The sequence below is a fragment of the Nycticebus coucang genome, chromosome 6 (genome assembly GCF_027406575.1).
Source record: "Nycticebus coucang isolate mNycCou1 chromosome 6, mNycCou1.pri, whole genome shotgun sequence".
NCBI classification, from domain to species: Eukaryota; Metazoa; Chordata; class Mammalia; order Primates; family Lorisidae; genus Nycticebus; species Nycticebus coucang.
In genome coordinates, this window is record NC_069785.1 from 109700556 (window position 1) to 109721049 (window position 20494).

The window sequence follows — 20494 nt, forward strand, 5'->3', positions numbered from 1 at the left end:
CGGTTTTTGTGCCAGGAGGCCCCGCCCCCTGCGCACGGACGCCGGAAAGACGGGGGCGGGGCTACGCTAGCGTCCGCGCCATCAGGCCAAGGTGGCGGAGGCGTCGGTTCTCTGTGTATGGTTTTCCCAGCCAAGCGGTTCTGCTTGGTGCCATCCATGGAGGGCGTGCGCTGGGCCTTTTCCTGCGGCACTTGGCTGCCGAGCCGAGCCGAATGGCTTCTGGCAGTGCGATCGATCCAGCCCGAGGAGAAGGAACGCATTGGCCAGTTCGTCTTTGCCCGGGACGCTAAGGCAGCCATGGTACTTTAGGTCTTTTGGTATTTAGAGCCGAGGAAGACGAATACTGGGGGAGGTGGGCCGGGCTGTGGAGACCTCCCGCCCGGGCGTGGATGCCGCGCTCCTGGACCCCTGGGGGGCCTCCGGGGTGGTCCGCGCTGCGGCGTGTCTGGCGTGCGCACGGCCTGGTCTGCACGGTCTTTGTAACCTCGGAGGCCTTGCTGGCTGTGGAAATTAGCGCTTTCCCCAGGGCAACTGAAAATAGAGACGCTCCAGAAAACAATAAGTATAGGGAAGGCGGATGAAATCACGTCCTTTTTTTCCGTAATAAATGTTTTTATTTTTAAATGTTAAATTCTGTTTTTTTCTTTGCTTGATTTCATCGTCCATGCTTACTATACCTATTAAATATTCTGCCACCGCCCAAAGGTGCCCTGCACGTGATAGGCCCCAGAAAATATTGATATATGACTTAGTTTACGGCCTTGCACACCCCCGGGACTGGAGGAGACTTGAGCCAGCTGCCTTTTACCAGTGAAAAGGAAGCCCAAAGCAGATACAGGCCCAGGCATATTTTCCTTACCAGGTGCCTTAGGAAACAGTATTTTAAGTAGATTTATTTAGTTACGTATTTTTAATACAGCAGGTAGAAAATTGGATTTCAATATAAAAACGTATGCTACTATATAGTAGAATTTGAAACAACCTGCAGTATCCGTCCCCTCAGATACGCTCAGTTCTTGAAAGTGTATCATATTGAAGCACTTTTCTGTTTGAAATGTGAGGTAGTTGATCATTTTTTGAAAGCATATTGGTGAATATTTTTTACACTTTTTGTAATTTGTAAGAAATTGTAAAATGAACTTAATTCCTAAAACTTGGAGTTTTTTTTTTTTTTTAATGTTAGACTTGAAGGAAGGAGAAACCTTGAAAGGTATTTTTTAAAAATACTATACTTTGTTGTCTTACACCCTTGGGGTTTTTCTGTTTTTGGTAGTTTCTGTCTTAATAATTAATGGAGGTAGGAGAGACTGAAGAAGATAAGTTATGGCTTGCCAATTGTTGAAGCTGAGCGGTGGCGGTATAGGATCTAGAAATATATACATGAATGGAAGTAGGAATAATAGGGCTATTTACTGGGGTGTTTTATAAAAGCAAATCTAGAGCCAGTCTAAAGTGCCCAGTAATTGGGAAATAGTCAATACTTCTTTTGTACCTTAATGCTATAAAATACTATGGTTAAATGGGCACAGACAATTCCAGTAAGTACAGACATGAAGTAATTCCCAGTACATACAAATTAAAAACCTTGTATGCAGTAGAACACTATGTAAGTATGACCTCATATGTGTTTATATAGAGTGCTAGCAAAGACATATGCAAATGCATATATATTTAAATACTTAGAGAAAAGACTGAGAAGATACCTGCTGTTAACATTGTTACTACTGTTTAAAGAAAAGGAATTGCTAAGCCAGACTTTAACCTATTTAATTAATCATTGCTTTAATCTTAATGTAGCAGGTTTAATACTTAGGAACTTTACAGACTTTTTAAAATGAAAATTTTAGAAATGATGAAAATATTTGTGCTTTGTGTATTACAGGCAGAATACCTCTCTTTAGTTGACATCAATACATAACAAATGTTCTATGTACTTAACAGGCTGGTCGTCTGATGATAAGGAAATTAGTTGCAGAGAAATTGAATATCCCTTGGAATAATATCCGTTTGCAAAGAACTGCAAAAGGAAAACCAGTTCTTGCAAAGGACTCGTTGAATCCTTATCCCAATTTCAACTTTAACATCTCGCATCAAGGTGACTATGCGGTGCTTGCAGCTGAGCCTGAGCTGCAAGTTGGAATTGATATAATGAAAACTAGTTTTCCAGGTAATGCTGCACTTCTGTTGTATAGAAATTGTGTCTTGCTGTTTCAGTTCTCACCTTTAGGCCAGGAGATATTTTATAGATACTTGTTTAGGGAAAATGTGCTCCATGCTCAGTGGTAATATATAATGGTAATGTATCTGAGAGAACTTACATATAAAAAGGATTATGTTTCCTAAAGTATTAAAAGACTTGTGTATAAAGTATTAGGTTCTCCATAACTGGAGATTCATATAATCATATAATACTTCCTGTGGAGGTAAGGTAAAATATATATAAAGATTTTTTAAAATTATGCTTCAGCTTGTTTCACTTAAGCGTTTCCCACAATGAGTAAGTTGGTTTGTTTAATAAAAGAATTCCAGTGGTAACATACTACATTTTGTTTCTTAAGTAGAAATAACATGCGCAGTTGACCCTTGAACAACATGTGCTTAACTGTGCAGTCTACTTATATAAGTTTTTTTCCAGTAAATACAGTTGGCCCTCCATATCTGCAGATTCTGTACCTACAACCAAAACGTGCCTGGAAATTACAGTATTTATGGGATGTGAAGACTGAGGATATGGAAGGCCACCTTTTCAGATCTGCTGATGCTACAGGTTGGGGGGTGGGGATGAGGGACTACTTGAGACTTGAGCATGACTTGATAGCAAGGGAGGCGGATTTGGAGCCAATCCTCCATGGATAGCAAGGGATGAGTGTATTTGTGCTATGTCTAAATACAGCTCTTTATAGCACATTTATATAGGTAAAAGTGAAAAGCAAGTATTATTAAAATATCTAAGTTACTTGTATATTGTACATTAGTGGCAGTAGCCACCTATTTTACATAGGTGGCTGTAGGAACCATTAACATTTATAATAGGGCTGGTATATCTAGGCAATTTTAATATTACATTCTAAAAAGAGGTTTGCTTAACTATACTCATCATCATCACTAATATTTAGTGAACAATTACTGTGTGCCACACCATTTAGCAAAGTGTTTTTTGTATATTCTCTGATTTAATTTTTTCAACCATCCTATGATGAATGCAGGTATACTTTAATTTTTATCAGAAGATAGTAGGTTAAGAAGAAAGCTATTAATAAGAGAACTCACATCTTCCTAATTTCATAGTACAACTATCTAATCTCCACACTGCCTTCACCACAGGATGTTCAAATATATGGCTCTCACAATGAAAGACTTTTAAATTTTAGCCCCCAGCCCCATTTCTACACATATAACTCTTGTTTAGTGGATATATCTCATATTCTTTTAAAAGGGAAGCTTTGTGAACCTCTAAACTAAGTTAGGTCCTTTTGTTGTATGCTCTCATAATTCCAGTAATGTCTGTCAGTTCATAATTACTCTCAGGATGTAATTGATTTTCTTTCCCCTGATAGATGTGAGAACAGGAACCATGTTAGCTGCATCAGAGTTTGATCAGTATCATATCTGTTAGCACTTCACGGAGTATCAACAGGGCCGGTAAATATTTGTCAAATGAATAAACACTGCTGCAGTGTAGGCTTCTGGGTATGGCTGTGACTCATCTTTCTTTAGCTTTAAAAAGTCTTCACCTTGCCTTCCCACCAGCTACTCATTCTCTGACCTGATTATAACTTTTCAAGTTTGTTTAGAACAAGACTCCAGTGTTTTGGAAGCATTATAACAAGTTCTTGACCTGACTCTGTTGATAAACTTCAAGGCCTTTTTTTTTTTTTTTTAACCTCTTGAAATTGTTTGCTACATTTTGGATGTGCATATACCCATTTTTCTCAGTAGAGGATTGGATTCAGCAGTGTCATGAAAAGCTTGTTCTAAAGGAACCTGTGCTACAGAGGATTCAAAATGAGCGTGGGAATTGTCCTATATGTTTCTATAGCTTTTTATTATGTTTACATGAACTTTTTAAAATCAGAAGTAGTGGAAAGGCCATTATTTCTTAGAATGCAGTCAGCACAACTATACAGTAATGATTGGCCCAGGGAGTTGATACCTGCTTGGAAATGATGCCTACAGGAAACAGATTTGATTATCAGTTGACTTGGTGGGCAGGGTTGGCTTATGGTCAGTATCAGATGAACAAATAAAAGGTAGCTAAGCAAAAATTGAATATTAAGTTGCCTTTTATGTCTTACTAAAATTTTTTTCACCCAGCTTTTTTGATCTTATTTTCACTAATCACAATGTTTAGGCCTTTTCTTTTATTGTTTCATAGCTAAAAAGCTATTCTGTTCAGTAACACACAGGAAAGAGATATTTTCCAGTTGTCCCTGATATTATTACCATGCCACTAATTTCTGAAGTATGAATGAACACAGCATGATTTCTTAGTGTGGGTAGTGAGTAGATGATGGTCTGTTTATCGGAGATTCATTTGACTTACTTTGCTGATCAGAATAAGTGAGGAAGTTGAGCAAGGGGTATTCCTCAGAGGCTTGCTAAATGATAGTAGACTAAACTTATGATAGCAACAAGGGAGGTATACTGTAATGTATTTTGGGCACTGTTACTAGATTGTCAGCTTCCAAGATGGAACTGGCCTTTGGGGGCATCACTGGCATATTGAAAAAGTCAGCTGTGTTACTCCCATCGTGTAAGAACTTGTGGAGTCTTATTCCTTCTTTTTGTATTAGCCATATTTTATTTTATTTTATTTTATTTGCAGTTTTTGGCTGGGGCTGTGTTTGAACCCGCCACCTCCAGCATATGTGGCCAGTGCCCTACTCCTTTGAGCCACAGGTGCTGCCCATATTAGCCATTTCTAAGTGCAGCTCATTTCCCTCTCTCTCCAGTTCTCCATTGCTGCTGTGTCTGGGGAGAGCAATCTATGCACCTAGGAAGCTCTGCGTTTCTTTCTTCCAGGTGTAATTTGATTATGTGTTATTCCCCTCATTAGGGGAGTTTAGGAATCATGCTTGTGTCATTTTTGTCACGGTGTGCTTGGTACCTAGCAGAGGGTCTAGTGCATAAATACTGATCGAGTATACAGATGGTAGAAAGGAGTTTAGGGGAGCGCTACCTTTCATTTCTTCAATTTGTTGAAATTACTGTGAAAAGGCGGCCCCTGTGGCTCAAAGGAGTAGGGTGCTGGCCCCATATGCTGGAGGTGGCGAGTTCAAACCCAGCCCTGGCCAAAAACTCAAAAAAAAAAAAAAAAAGGTGGGGGGGGGAATTATTGTGAAAAACTATATTCATATCAGATTCTAGGTAGAATATAAACTGTTGGTTCTCATCTGTGAGTTGGGATTTTCAGTGGAATAGTTCTTTGTGTATTTTTCCTTCCTCACTCATCCATTTACCTTCCTAGCTTTTTTCTCTTTGCCATTTCCATTCCCCTCAGTCTGTTTTCAACCTTGTTGCTACTACATGTCTATTACACTATCATTTTTATTTAGGCTTATCTATATTCATCTAAATCTGCATTTTGTAGAATATAAATCAATTTTTTTTAATTTAAGGCTGGAGATAAGTTACATCACTTTTAGTTCTTTACTAGAAAACCAAGTATTTGTCTTTAAGTTTTCCCCCTTCCCAGTTACATGTGGGTCTTTTCCATTATTTGTGGAACTAGGATTTACTGAGGGATACCTATGAGGTGGCACTGTGTTAAATGCCTTAAATTTATTGTCTTATTTCATCATCTTAAGCCTAGGGTGTAAGTACTATTATTATTTTATATAAGGTTAAGGCACTAAGAATTTACAATCATGATAGCTATGAAAAATTCTGGGAAACGGAATTAAGTTTGAAGTTACAGAAGAAATTACTGCAGTACTTTTGTGTCTGTAGTACTTAGTACTGTAGTCTAAGAATATAAAAAATATAAGAAGGGCTTTGTTTTACCATTTTATAAAACCATTTTATAAAAATTCCCATATTAGGAATTGTAAACAAAAGTTTATGATGTAAGTAAAAGAATAGACAACTGGGAGAGTTGAGAGAAAGAGCCCAGGATATGTACATAATAATTCAGTGGATAAAAGATTAGCTTACTCATTAAATTGTGCTGGTATAATTGGTAAGCCATCTGGATATAAAATGTACTACAAACACAAATGTACTACAGACATAAAACTACTACCGACAAAAATGTACTACAGACATAAATGTACTACAGACAAAAGTACTGCAGATACAAATGTACTACAGACAGAAAAGTGCCACAGACACAAATGTACTGCACATACAAAAGTACTGCAGATACAAATGTACTACAGACAGAAAAGTGCCACAGACACAAATGTACTGCACATACAAAAGTACTGCAGATACAAATGTACTACAGACAGAAAAGTGCCACAGACACAAATGTACTGCACATACAAAAGTACTGCAGATACAAATGTACTACAGACAGAAAAGTGCCACAGACACAAATGTACTGCACATACAAAAGTACTGCAGATACAAATGTACTACAGACAGAAAAGTGCTACAGACACAAATGTACTATAGACACAAATGTACTACAGACACAAATGTACTTCAGACACAAATGTACTGCACATACAAAAGTACTGCAGATACAAATGTACTACAGACACAAAAGTAAGGCAGACATAAGTGTACTACAGACATAAAAGTACTACAGACACAAATGTACTGCAGATACAAATGTACTACAGACAGAAAAGTGCTACAGACACAAATGTACTACAGACAGAAAAGTACTGCAGACACAAGTGTACTGCAGACATAAATGTACTACAGACACAAAAGTACTGCAGACACAAAGGTACTGCAGACAAAAGTACTACAGACACAAAAGTACTGCAGACATAAATGTACTACAGACACAAAAGTTAACAATGAGGTGTGCATCAGGTTTGCCAAAAATTGAAGAAAATAGCTGGTGCTGGTGAGGATGTTGAACAATCATACATAGAAGAAATACAAGTTAGCTGCTGGCTTTGTTGGAAAATAATGTTAAAATTGATATACAGTGTACCTTTGATAGAGCAATTTCGTTTACCATATTCTGTACAAAAGTTAGACTTTTCTACTGTTCTATTCTGTACACAAATAGACTAGTGGATATAGCTATAATATTTTTGTTTCAGAACAAAGTCTGATACTGTTAATAGAAATTGGTTAAATAAATTGCAGTTCATGCATTCTACAGACTGTTAGCTATAATAAATGAGTTAATTCTATGCGAACCTAAAGGGACTTAAATGTGTATTGTTAATTAAGAAAAGCACATTGCAGAAAATAAATACAGCAGAATGCTGTGTTTTAAAAGAAATGCCCCTCATTTCCTTTAAAAGCAAGCCATCTGTATAAAACAATTTTTTTTTTTTTTTTTTTTTTGTAGAGACAGAGTCTCACTGTACCGCCCTCGGGTAGAGTGCCGTGGCGTCACACGGCTCACAGCAACCTCCCAACTCCTGGGCTTAAGCGATTCTCTTGCCTCAGCCTCCGGAGTAGCTGGGACTACAGGCGCCCGCCACAACGCCCGGCTATTTTTTGGTTGCAGTTTGGCCGGGACTGGGTTTGAACCCGCCACCCTCGGCATATGGGGCCGGCGCCCTACTCACTGAGCCACAGGCGCCGCCCTAAAACAATATTTTTAAACTTAGAAAGTTAGAAGAGGAAATGCTAAAGGCCAAAAGACTTAGAAGGAATGTTTTCTCCGAGATGAAAATTCTCCGTGGACCTTTTTTTACCCCCTTAAATTTTGGGAGATAATTAATCTCATTACTAAATTCAAGTAAAAAAATACAACCCTCCATCCTACAAAATTCTTTCTTTTCCCCAAAAGTCAGTAGTAAAAGTAGAATGTGTACAGGAAACTGTTTATTTTTGTATAGACATTGAGTTGGTGGTAGAGGACAAACTTGAGAACCATTTCTAGAAAGAAGAGGAAATTACGTAGATAAAGGGGACTGAAATAGATATTTGGTTTATGAAAATACATATTACTGAAGACAGATTAAATGCATAAGACAAAAATGAAACATTTCTTAGACTAGAGAAGATTTGGAAGTAGACAGATTGATTTCAGCTTAACAAAAGAACAAAAAGTTCTGGAGATAGTGGTGATGACTGTACAACAGTGTCAATGTCTATACATTTAAAAAATGGGTAAAATTACGTGTATTTAACCACAATAGAAAGAGGAAATCACATTAGAATTATATTAGAAGTAATTTTTATGGGTGGTTAGATGGTCCTTCTAGTACCCAAGTGATAGTTTTATCTTGAAAGGCACTAGAGTCTGTTTAGTCTCAGATTTCTGGGTCAGTAGTAGGACCATAACATCATGTTTCTAAAATTGTGGGAAAGATAGCAAAATTAGCCAAGATGCTTATTAAAAATGGAGATTTCCTTGCAACTGTCACAGACTTGTGCTAGAATTTCTGAGAGGACTACATTTGTGAGAGACTGTCAGTTTTTCCAGTTAATTGTAAATAATATTAATGTTTGGGAAACACTGTATTGGATTTAATTAACAGAGCCAAAAAAGAGAAAAATTGTACTCCTTTTTTTTTTTTAATGAGTGAAATTATCAAAAAGCCATTAGATCCTTGCCTCTCATTATACAATACAGTTGCAGTTAAGTTTAATACCAGTTACTAGGACACAATACAATTGTTTATTTGGTCCCTCTTCTAGAAGAATGTCTTTTTAACCCTAGAAGGGTATGAAGAAACCACACAAAGTCAACAGATGTGATTTCATATTAAATCATTTTTCACAAACCAGGGAATATATTTGTGACACGTACAGTAGACAAAGGTTAATGTTATTAAGGTATAAAATGTTCTGTAAGTAGTGATAGTAAGACCGCTTAAGCCTTTCTTGATAGATGTTCGTAAGAGAAGATGGACATTTGACAGTAATAACCGTCACAACCTTAGAGCTAACATTTACGAAGTACTTGATAGTTCTAGGTCTTCACATGTTTATTCTTAAGTCTGCCCAACTTTTTGACACTATTTTACAGTTTAAGAAGCAGCCATAGAAATGTTAAATAAAAGTTAAGTAAATCACATGCAGGTTTAGTATCCCCAACTGGAAATCTGAAATGCTTCAGTGAGCATTTTCTTTCCGCATTTTGGTGCTCAAAAAGTTTCAGATTTTGTAGCATTTTGGATTTCAGCGTTTGGGTTTTTGGATTAGGGATACCTAGCCGATAGGTAAGGAGTGATGAAGCCAGCACTTGAACATTTGACTCCAGGGACATAATGTTAAAACTCATGAGGAAGAGTGAGTATGTTTGCATATTTTAATTTAATTGCGCGCGCGCACGCGTGTGTGTGTGCGTGTGTGTGTGTGTGTGTGTGTGTGTATTAGTGTCCTTAGGTTGCCTGACAGTACCACAGAGATGGTTTCTTAAAACAACAGAAATTTATTTTGAGTTCTGGAAGGCTGGGAGTTCATCATAGTACTAGCAGGGCCTCGCTTCCCCTGAAGATTCCGGGAAGGAATCTTTCCTCGCCTCTCCCTAGTTACTCCTGACTTGTAGCGTAGCCATCCTTGGCTTGTCCTCATGTCACTCCAGTTTGCCTCTTACCATCACATGGCCTTTCCTGTCTCCTCCCTGTGTCTGTCTTTCCTTGTAAAGACACTTGTCGTTGGATTCTGAACTTAACCCTAATCAAGTATGACTTCATCTTAACGTGATTATATCTACAGACTACTGTGTTACGAATAAGATTATATTCCTAGGTTCTTGGTGAATGTGAATTTTAGGATGCACTCTTCAACTCAGAATAGTCCATCCTCTGCCTCCCCCCGCCCAAATTTATTTCCATCCAACATAGAAAATTCACCCCATCTCCCAAGTCTTAGTCCATTCCAGCATTAACTTTAAATCTCATTTAAATCCCATCAACTCATAAAATTGCATATCTCATCATCTGATTCATCTAAATCAGGTCATAGGAGACTTGTCTGTTCCATCTTGGAGTAGAATTCCTCTCTTTCGGTGGACCTGTTGAACCAGAGACATGTCATCTTTTAAAATACAGGGGTGGAAGAAGGCATAGAATAGACAGTGCCGTCATGAAAGGGAGAAGTTGGGAGTAAGAAGGGGGTGCTGCAATTCCCAGACAAGTTGGAAACCCAGCACAGCAAATTCCCACAGGTTTCAAACGCTAAGGCTGCGTGTGCTGTCCTTTGGGATTGTTTTTGTTGTTGTTCAGTCATAAAAACAACTCTTTTCACCTGCCACTTTGCCCAGCTGATTTTTCTTTTTGTTTTTCTTGTAGAGTCAGGGTCTTGATCTGTTGCTTAGTCTGCTCTCAAATTTCTGGCCTCAAGTAGTCCTTCCGCGTTGGCCTCCCAAGATGCTATGATTACATGATGAGACACCTGTACATCTAATGTGTGGGGCCTGGTACCTGTACATTTAAATAAATACACATAAGAGCAAGTGAAGCTTCAGACTGCCTTCAAAGAGATACTTTGTCAGTGCATCTTGTTAGTGAGGCTTTCATTGGTAGCTTAGATGTGTCTGTTTAATTCTCCTCTAAATAAATAAATCTCCTGTTTATTTCCTCTAAATAAATTCCTGCAAATGAGCCATATGTCAAGTATACTGTGTACATAGTTGCTCAGGTTTTAGGAGACTCACCTCCCACAGAAGACTTACAGAGTATAACTGTTAGAACTTCTAATGTGATTTATTATCCTAAGCTGAAGTTTGATCCTTAGAAGTAGCATACCAGTGGACATTGCTTGACTCCCTTTCACTCCTCCCAAAATAACTGTCCCCCTCTTTTTTAAAGAGTGAGGTGATGTTAGTGTACACATTGGTGACTCTGTTTTGTAGAGAAATTGATGTAGGTGGGTTTTGTAGAGAAATTGATTCTGGTGCTAGTAGGATTTTTTTCATAGGCCTGCAGTAGTAGGTAGGGATATTAGATGTAAATGATTTTATTGTAGGTTACTGCTGTGTTTAAACCTTTTTTCCCCAATATGTAGTCTTGATTAGTTAATCATTGCAGAACATACTATCTAACATTGCTTTCTCAACAGATTAAGCTATATGATAGAGAATCAGGGTTTTCTAAACTTGATTGGTGATTTTATGTATTTTTTAGTCATTTAGTCTTTTTATACATATAATATACACACACACTTATTCTTAAATGTTCAATTAAATGAGTATAACAGACATGAAGATGTGATGGTATTAGGATTTTCCAATGTATACATCTGTTAATTGTGCCGTATTTAAATAGTTTGAGGGACAGATTGCATGTTCTACTGATACTTCCTGCTGATTTCGTTTCAGTTTCTTATATAAACTATGTGTGGTACTTAACAGAATTGTATGCACTGTGCATTTCCACTGTAATGCCACAATGTGGCACTGTTGTGCTTTGCCTTTTTTCCAAAATGACCTTTTCCTGCTGCTGTCAAATTTTTTATTTTGTGGACTGGATAAGATGCCCTCAAAAGTGTATGAAAATGTATTCTTATTGGATACTTTCTTAACTATACATAATGAGTTATGTGATTGCTTTCTAGGGATTGTGCCAGATTGATTGTCTTTTATGTTAATCAGTTTATGAGGATGCATATTTAAAGATTTTTTTCCTTGATTGCACCATCATATTTAGTTAAATGTCTGAGGGCTTCCTGAGGCTGTGAAATTAAAATTAAGAAAAGTGGCACTGTGGGTTACCCTAGGTATATCTTTTTAAATTTATGTTTTTTGAATGTGATTCCATTAAGAATACAGTGTATATAGTGCTGTCTTCCAAACTCAAGATAACTATTCCTTCATTATCATTACACGATTCTGTTTGAGTTAGAAGCCATTCAAGAGGCAAGAGCTGATGATGTGTGTAGATGTAGTGCTCCCCGTGTTCAAAATCTGATATACTTGAGTTGCTTTTGGAAGCTTTTTGTTCTTACTTTCCTTGAGGTATTCTTTAGGAAGCCAGTGTGTAGGTAGGTACTGGTGAGGCACTGAACAAAATGGGTTTTTTTGTTTTTTTTTTTTTTTTGTAGAGACAGAGTCTCACTGTACTGCCCTCGGGTAGAGTGCCGTGGTTGGTGTCACAGCTCACAGCAACCTCTAACTCTTGGGCTTAGGCGATTCTCTTGCCTCAGCCTCCCAAGCAGCTGGGACTACAGGCGCCAGCCACAACGCCCGGCTATTTTTTTGTTGCAGTTTGGCCGGGGCTGGGTTTGAACCCACCACCCTCGACATACAGGGCCGGCTCCCAGAATGGTTTTTGTTAAGGGACTTCTAGTTAGATTCAGAAAGGGGTTGGGGAATAAGCACCAGACTGTCAAAGAACTCTGTGGCCCCAAAGGGTAAGAATCCCTTGTCCAGAACTCAGTTGCGATCACAGTTGAGTATTTCAGTGCTTGGGAATTAATGAGGGTCTTTGTCTTGATCCCAAAGTGCTATTTGTCACTCAGGGTCATCAGAAATACCTGGCTGTTGAAGTCTGGGTAGTGGGGGAATAGCAAATAGTTTTTGTCAGAGAACTTTCAGCGTTTTCTGCCCTTGAGACAACTATGGGAAAAGGATGTAGTTAGTGTTGAAGAAACCGGAAACTTCGAATGCAGATAAGGACTGTAATACAGTTTGCTCACCCTGATATTCTTACTATTATGTAGCACTTGGGGTTTTTTTAGTGAATGATCATAATGGAATTCTAACTGTTTGAATTCTCTTGGGGTGAATTACTGATTAAATGCCAGTAAAGCATTAAGTAAGTCTTTTTTCCAGACGTACTTCTACCCATAAGAAGTACTTACGGAGAGTGTGGTTTCAACTATCATTTTAAGAGTTATAGTCAAGGGAGCCGAGGCCCGATTCTGCGCCCACCATGGCTGATAAAATGGACATGTCTCTGGACGACATCATTAAGCTGAACTGGAGCCAGCGAGGCGGCCGCGCGAGTGAATCCAGGCGGCGGGCCCATCCGGAATCGACCTCCGTGGGCGGTGGTGGCGGCAGAAACCGACCAGCGCCCTACAGCAGGCCAAAACAACTTCCGACAAGTGGCAGCACCATCTTTTCGACAGTGGTTTCGGGGGTGGTGCCGGTGTGGAGACCGGAGGGAAACTCCTGGTGTCAAATCTGGATTTTGGAGCGTCGGAACTTGATATTCAGGAACTCTTTGCCGAGTTTGGAACGCTGAAGAAGGCACCTGTGCACTACGATCACTCTGGCCGCAGTTTAGGAAGGGCAGATGTGCACTTTGAGCGGAAGGCAGTTGCCTTGAAAGTGATGAAGCAGTACAATGGTGTCCTTTTGGATGGCCGTCCTATGAACATCCAGCTTGTTACATCACAGATTGATACACAGCGGAGACCCACACAGAGTGTAAACAGGCGGCATGGCTAGAAACCGTGGTTCTGGAGGTTTTTGGTGGAGGCACCCAGAGAAGAGGCAGAGGCACCGGCACAAACTCAAAACAGCAGCTTTCTGCAGGAGAGCTGGATGCCTACACTGTCAGAATGGACACCAGTTAAACAGACCAGCAGATCCATACGTGGAACAGGACTCAGACGTCTCACCGTGCTTCCCTGGTTGGGGGATGGGTGGTGACTGGGGCTGTGTGGCCAATGCTGGATTTGTTTCTTTTATGTTTTAAAATAAGATTTAAAAACTCACATAAAGGTTTTTTTCTTTTCTTTCTTTTTTTTTTAATTCTGAAACAGACCTGTTTTGTACCAAGTTATTTTCGGGATAAATTTTACTGGTTGCTGTTGTGGAGAAGGTGGTGGTTTCACCTTTTCCATAATAAAATAGAAATGTGTGTAGAAAAAAAAAGTTACAGTCAAGCAGTTTGAGAATGTCAGATTTTGGAGTGCAGTATTTTAAAATGGGATTTGGAATAAACAAGCCATGTTAACTAAATCTGCAAAGGGACTACCCTCAAAAGGTTTTCTGGACAATAATGCCTTTATGAACTAAGGACAGAGGGCAGTAAAACATTTAAGAAGTAACTTAACAAATAATAATTAACATTCATTTATTCATCTAGTAAATGTTTGTGGTTCACCAACTTTGGGCCAGACTTTCTAATAGGCCCGATAAGCTGTTAAGCATCTGAGGACAAGAATAATGATAATTTGTTTTTCACCATTAGTTGAATACATATTTGTGTAATGTTTGTGTATATTCTGCATATTTGTATAATAAATGATAGTTCCTGCCTGGTGGTAAAAACAAATATAATTGTAATACTTTGGAAAAATACAATATGAGAGATTTACCATGTATTTAATTTATATCTTATCCCTTAGTTATAAGGTTCAACTCCTTTAAGTTGTATATTTTATTTTTAGAGTGCTGTGTAATATACTATTGTTTGTGGAGCAGTGGAGCTCATGCTATTTCAAAAAAAATTTTTTTAATGGGGTTATTTCACAGTAACATCCACAAGAAATAAAAATAAAAAAATTTTTATTTGGAGAAGTCATATTAGAAAACACATTTGAAAACAGTTAATTTTGAAGAAATGAGGTATATATTAATTTTCCAACCACAGCAAAAACTTAGAGTAAAAATACAGTTCCCCCAAATTACAATAAAATAATTATCTCCCCCTTTACCCTATAATAAAGTAAAATTCTAAAACCTAGAATAGTGTTGTAGGCTCTATTTTAAGAATGTTTGTTGTTGAATTCTGTTAAAAACATTGTCAGATAAGAAATTTCCTTTTATAGTAGTTTAGAATTTATAACATGTTTGGCAGCTATATTTTATAAAAATTTCTTTGGACATCTGTTGATAGAACTATATGGTTTTTCTGCTTAATTATTTAATAATTCATAGAATTTCACTTAAACTTCTCTTCTATTTCTGGGTTAACCGCTGCTGGAGGTGGTGTATTATTCTAATTCCCAGCTTACTTTGGTTTGCTGAAGCTTCAAAAGTGAGGTTGATCTACAGCTTTCTTATTGTGCTGTCCTTAACAGTTGTGATAATAGAGCAGCTTTTTTGTTTTTTAATGGAAGGACTGTTTTTAATTATTATTTTCTTAACTGACAGGTCGTGGTTCAATCCCAGAATTCTTTCATATTATGAAAAGAAAGTTTACCAACAAAGAATGGGAAACAATCAGAAGCTTTAAGGATGAATGGACTCAGCTGGATATGTTTTATAGGAATTGGGTATAATTCCTTTCTAATTTTAAAAATAAAAGTGTATAATGATTTCATTATCTTCACTTACAATAGCAGTAAAAGATCTTTGATTACCCAGTAATTCATAGTGTGCTTGAAGTAAATGGGTGATTACTTGAGAACTTTTAATTTTTTTATGCATACAGTAGTTCATTATAATGACACTTATTTTAAGAAAATTTAAGCTATATTTTATGCTTAATTAGATGCTTCAAGCTAACACAAAATATTTTATCACCATTTATAAATGTTTATTGTCTTAAACTAATACACGAGGCCTTATTTAACAAATACTTACGTAATATTTACTGCATGTGATAAGACATTACTTTTAAGTTCTTAGTTAATTTAATTCACATATGACAGTTTTATGAGACAGGTACTCTGTTAGTATCGTAGCAAGTTTCACATGAGGAAATGAGTAATGGCAGAGAAAAGCGTCAGTGATTTGCCTTAAAATCACAGGGATGGTTTGTCTCCATGCTAGCCATAATGTAGTATGGGGTTTAAAATCCGTATGTATCTATAAAATTCTAGATAATTTTTTTATCTATAAAATTCTAAGTGAAAATGTCTCTTTTTAACATAGGCATTGAAAGAAAGCTTCATAAAAGCCATTGGTGTTGGGCTAGGATTTGAATTGCAGCGGCTTGAATTTGATATATCTCCCTTAAACTTGGATATAGGCCAAGTTTATAAAGAAACACGATTGTTTTTGGATGGCAAGGAGGAAAAAGAATGGGCATTTGAGGTAAGAAATGCATTAGAATTATTGTACTGAGAATTTTTGTATTTTGTGCATGTCCGTGTGATCAGTTTGGAGAGGCTTAGTCATTGCAGTTAGACACTGGAATCCAGTCCCGTCCTGGTGCTCTGAAAGTAAAGTCAGGGACACTATGCGAGCATTTAACATTCAAGCTGACACTTGACAGTTGAGTTGTGGGGAGTTAAGTAGAGTAGGAAAGAAAGGCCCTGAAATAGAGCTTTGTGTACAGGAACTGCCAACAGGAAGCCACTTTGGCTGGACCATAATGAGGGGATTTGAAAGAGATGCTGTATTAGGCTGGTACATCATGTGGGGCATTATTGATCCAGTTAAAGATTTTGGTTTCTTTCTGTATTTGTTTCTGTCACTAGCAATTTTCTAAAGTTGCTAGTGAGGGAAACCTAACACAAACTTACATAAGCCAAAAAGACAGTATTGGAGGCTATTAGTGTGATTTAGTAACTCGGCCTCAGAATTAGAAACTAGAATACTCAGAGCTGTTTTGTTATTCTTAAAATTTTTTTTTTTTTTAAGAGACAAGAGTCTCACTTTGTCACCCTCGGTAGAGTGTCTTGGAGTCTCTTTCCCCTTCGTTGTTTCATACATGAGGGAAACTAGAAAATTATACATTGATTAAGTTTACCTATAAACTTACAGCACGATTTTACATTGGCTGTAGTATGTAGTTGACTAAATGCTTACAGACACATGTTGTAGCATAATTTTTGTCTTAATTTACACTTAAAAAATACAAATAATTAAACAATAAAAATACAAAATATTAAACCAGTAAAGGACAGATAACTACCATGTACCTCTAGACAGGTTATATCACCTATGTAGTATTCTGGCTGAGAATGTATAACCTAAAATCTAATCAATAATAAAACATTAAACAAACTCCAAATTACCAATATTTTATTGATAAAAAGGGGTTGGGTTTTAATTCAAAATATTAAAAGTCAAAAAGTCAAAGGCTAATAAGATGTGAGAGCTGAATATAACACTTGCTCCTAGTTGCCCATTATCTAGCTTCTGCTCTGGAGACAGGATATACCACAGAGGGTGTTACTGAATTTACTCACAGAATGTGGAATGCAGACAGTTAGAGTGCTGTTCCAGTGTTAAATGTAGGGGAGTCATTAACCACTGTGCTCATACAAGAAGAAATACATAATACAGTATTTAGGACTAACGGGCCACTTCTTAAGTGGTTTAGGGAAGGAGGGCAGTGTCTGTGTGTATAGACAGAGAATAAGGCTTAGAAAATGTGACTATAACTCTAGATTTATGTATTTAGTAAACCATATTTATTTTTATATTTTAGGAAAGCAAAATAGATGAGCACCATTTTGTTGCAGTAGCTCTGAAGAAACCAGATGGATCTAGACATCAGGATGTAAGATTTTAGGATTTCTCTTTCCTACAAAGCATGAATCAATATTAAGTTTGTTCTTTATTGATGGAGATACTGATTTGCCTTACATCATGTTGTTAGAGGGTTGGTTTTTTTTTTTTTTTTTTTTTTGAGATTAATGACTTAGAAGTATTTTTCATTATCACGTCTTTAAGATCTTTGGGGATTTTACAGTAACCTTTTTTTTTTTTTTTGGTTTTTGGCCGGGGCTGGGTTTGAACCCGCCACCTCCGGCATATGGGACCGGCGCCCTACTCCTTGAGCCACAGGCACCACCCTACAGTAACCTTTTTAAAAGCATGTTACTTGCTTCACGTTCAAACATTCTTAAAGAATTTTGTTAGTGCTGTCATCGTACTCATATTTCCAATAGAAATTCAAGATAATCACCTGGTCATCGTAACAGTAATTTATTTCCTGGTGAATTAGAGTGCCAAGTTGAAGGTTGGTGAATAATGGAATTACCTTGGAAATAGTCTCCCCTCCCCTTTTTAAACTAATATTCTAAATTATATGAGAGACCTTGTTTCATATTGAGGCACAACATTAGTTTCAATTCAATTTCTTCAATCACAATCTTCTTATACTTTCTTAGTGCTGTCTACTAAGTGGTGGAGGGAACCTTACGGTCAAAATCTCAGTTACGATTCTGCAGAAGTATTTGTTTAGACAGCACTGATACATATTATAATCAGAGCTACATGTATGCTGTCCCTTATATTTAGGGAATCCATGTGAGAGAATGTAGCATGACTAATATGTATACATCATGACTTCCAGAAAAATAGCTCAAGCCACAGACCATGCCTTTGACAGTGTTGTCTAAGGATGAAAATCCTTCCTAGATTATCTTCCTTTAAAAAGAATGGCATGTTGACAGCATCCATAGCTTAGTGAGTAGGGCGCCAGCCACAGACACCGAAGCTGACGGGATCGAGCCTGGCTGGGTCCTGCTAAAAAGCAATGACAACCGCAACCAAAAAGCCGGGTGTTATGGGGGGTGCCTGTAGTCCCAGCTTATTCGGGAGGCTCAGGCAAGAGAATCACTTAAGCCCAAGAGTTTGAGGTTGCTGTGAGCTGTGATGCGACGGCATTCTACTGAGGGTGACATAGTGAGACTCTTGTCTCAAAAAAAGATGGCATGTTAAAATTGACACCTATTAATCTAAAGACATTCTGACCCACATTAACTATCCTTTTGTTCTCAATCCCTCTAGCTATATGGTGTCTGCAAATATTTTGTTTCTATGGAGAATTATAATCTGTGAAATGTTTGCATGTTCAGTACTTTGGATAGAGCTCTTAATTTCCTAAAGAAGTGTTCATCTTCATGTAGTTGTAACAGTTTGATCTACCCTCTAGAGCAGTATTTCTCAAAAGTTTGCCTTGTAGCCCATCATTAGCAAAATAGTCCACCTGCTTGTTAAAATTACAGATTCTATTACCTCATAACTTCTGATTCAGACTTTTTGGATGAGGGGCTGAGTAAATCTACATTTTAAACAATAACCACAGGTTATATTTAAAAAGTTCAAGAACCAGGTTTTCTATTTCATATTTTTTAATTTGTTATATTAGTAACACTAATATAGCAGTGAAGACAGTATTCTAGAAATTGTACTATGTTGTAATTTTATGTTATGGAAATGTAATTTGGTTTTGTTATTTTTATAATTATGAAATTGATCAGAAGATTAACGTGTACTATAACAGTGAGGTAATCTATTTTTTTCCCTTTTAGGTTCCATCTCAAGATGATTCTAAAACAACCCAGAGGAAATTTACTATTCTCACCTTTAATGATTTAATAGCATCTGCTGTTCCCATGACACCTGAAGATCCTTCATTTTGGGACTGTTTTTGCTTCACAGAAGAAATTCTAATACGAAATGGTACAAAGTCATGATTTCCTGAGTAACAAAAGGAAATGAAACTGTTTGTAATCTTCCATATTTACTGAAAAATAAATGCTTGATAGTATCAAATTTTATTTCACAAAACAGTTTTAAAAAAAATGAAAACTTTTCCTGTTAAAAAAGCAGACTTCCAATTCAAGATAGCTCACTAGAATAGGTGTTTACCTCTTGCTCTCCAAAATTGCATTGACTTGGTAGAAGTAGAAGAGATGGCAGAATTAATCTTAAAGTGATACATGCTCGCTGCGGAAAAAAGTAGAACTTACAGATATGCAAAAAGGAAGCATTAAATTCTATCTTACAGAGACACTACTCTTGAAACCTGAATCTTTCCAGACCTTTATTTTGGCAACTTTTTTCTTTCCTTCTCTTTTTTATTTTTTTTGAGACAGAGTCTTACTTTACCACTTTCAGTAGAGTGCTATGGCATTATAGCTCACAGCAACCTCAGACTCTTGGGCTCAAGCAATTCTTTTGCCTCAGCAAAGAGGCAAGTAGCTGGGATTACAGGCGCCCGCCACAGCATGTGGCTATTTTTAGAGACAAGGTCTTGCTCTGGCTCAGGCTGGTCTTGAACTCATGAGCTCAGGCAGTCTGCTCGCCTCAGCCTCCCAGAGTGCTGAATTACAGGTGTGAGCCACCCACTGCGCCCAGCATATTTTGGCACATTCTTATTAACATATATTGATTTTCTTTTAAATAGGAACATACTGTTTTAAAAAGAGTTTTTTGTTTGTTTTTATAGAGATAGGATGTTGTTCTGTGGCTCTGGCCAGAGTACAGTAGCACACTCCTAGCTCACTGCAACCTTGAACTCCTGGGCCCAGTTATTTTCCCATCTCAGCCTCCTGAGTAGCTGGGGCTATAGGTATGAGCCACCATGCTTGACTAATATTTAGGGTTTTTAAGAATTTTTTGTAGAGGTGGAGTTTCACAGTGTTGCCCAGGCTGGTCTAGATCTCCTGGACTCATTTGATCCTCCCAGCTTGGCCTCCCAAAATGCTGGCATTATAGGTGTGAGCCCCATGCCCAGCCTGTAAGTTTTTTTTAACTATAAGTCTGCTGTTCATAAATAAACACCTCTTTGCCACGACTTAATTGTTCTAAATTACTCTATTAGATAGCTAATGCCAG

General features: G+C 37.5%; 1 protein-coding gene and 1 pseudogene across 1 annotated transcript; both read left to right on the forward strand.

Annotated features, from left to right (window-relative positions):
• Positions 1-19: 19 nt before the first annotated feature.
• Positions 20-19472, forward strand: AASDHPPT (aminoadipate-semialdehyde dehydrogenase-phosphopantetheinyl transferase). The gene is made up of 6 exons (XM_053594079.1): positions 20-300; positions 1942-2167; positions 15128-15249; positions 15851-16012; positions 17355-17426; positions 19186-19472. Exons 1-6 carry the CDS (start codon positions 118-120, stop codon positions 19348-19350), a joined length of 930 nt encoding a protein of 309 aa, XP_053450054.1. The 5' UTR covers positions 20-117; the 3' UTR covers positions 19351-19472.
• LOC128587739 (THO complex subunit 4-like) lies at positions 10514-15121 on the forward strand (annotated as a pseudogene).
• Positions 19473-20494: the final 1022 nt, after the last annotated feature.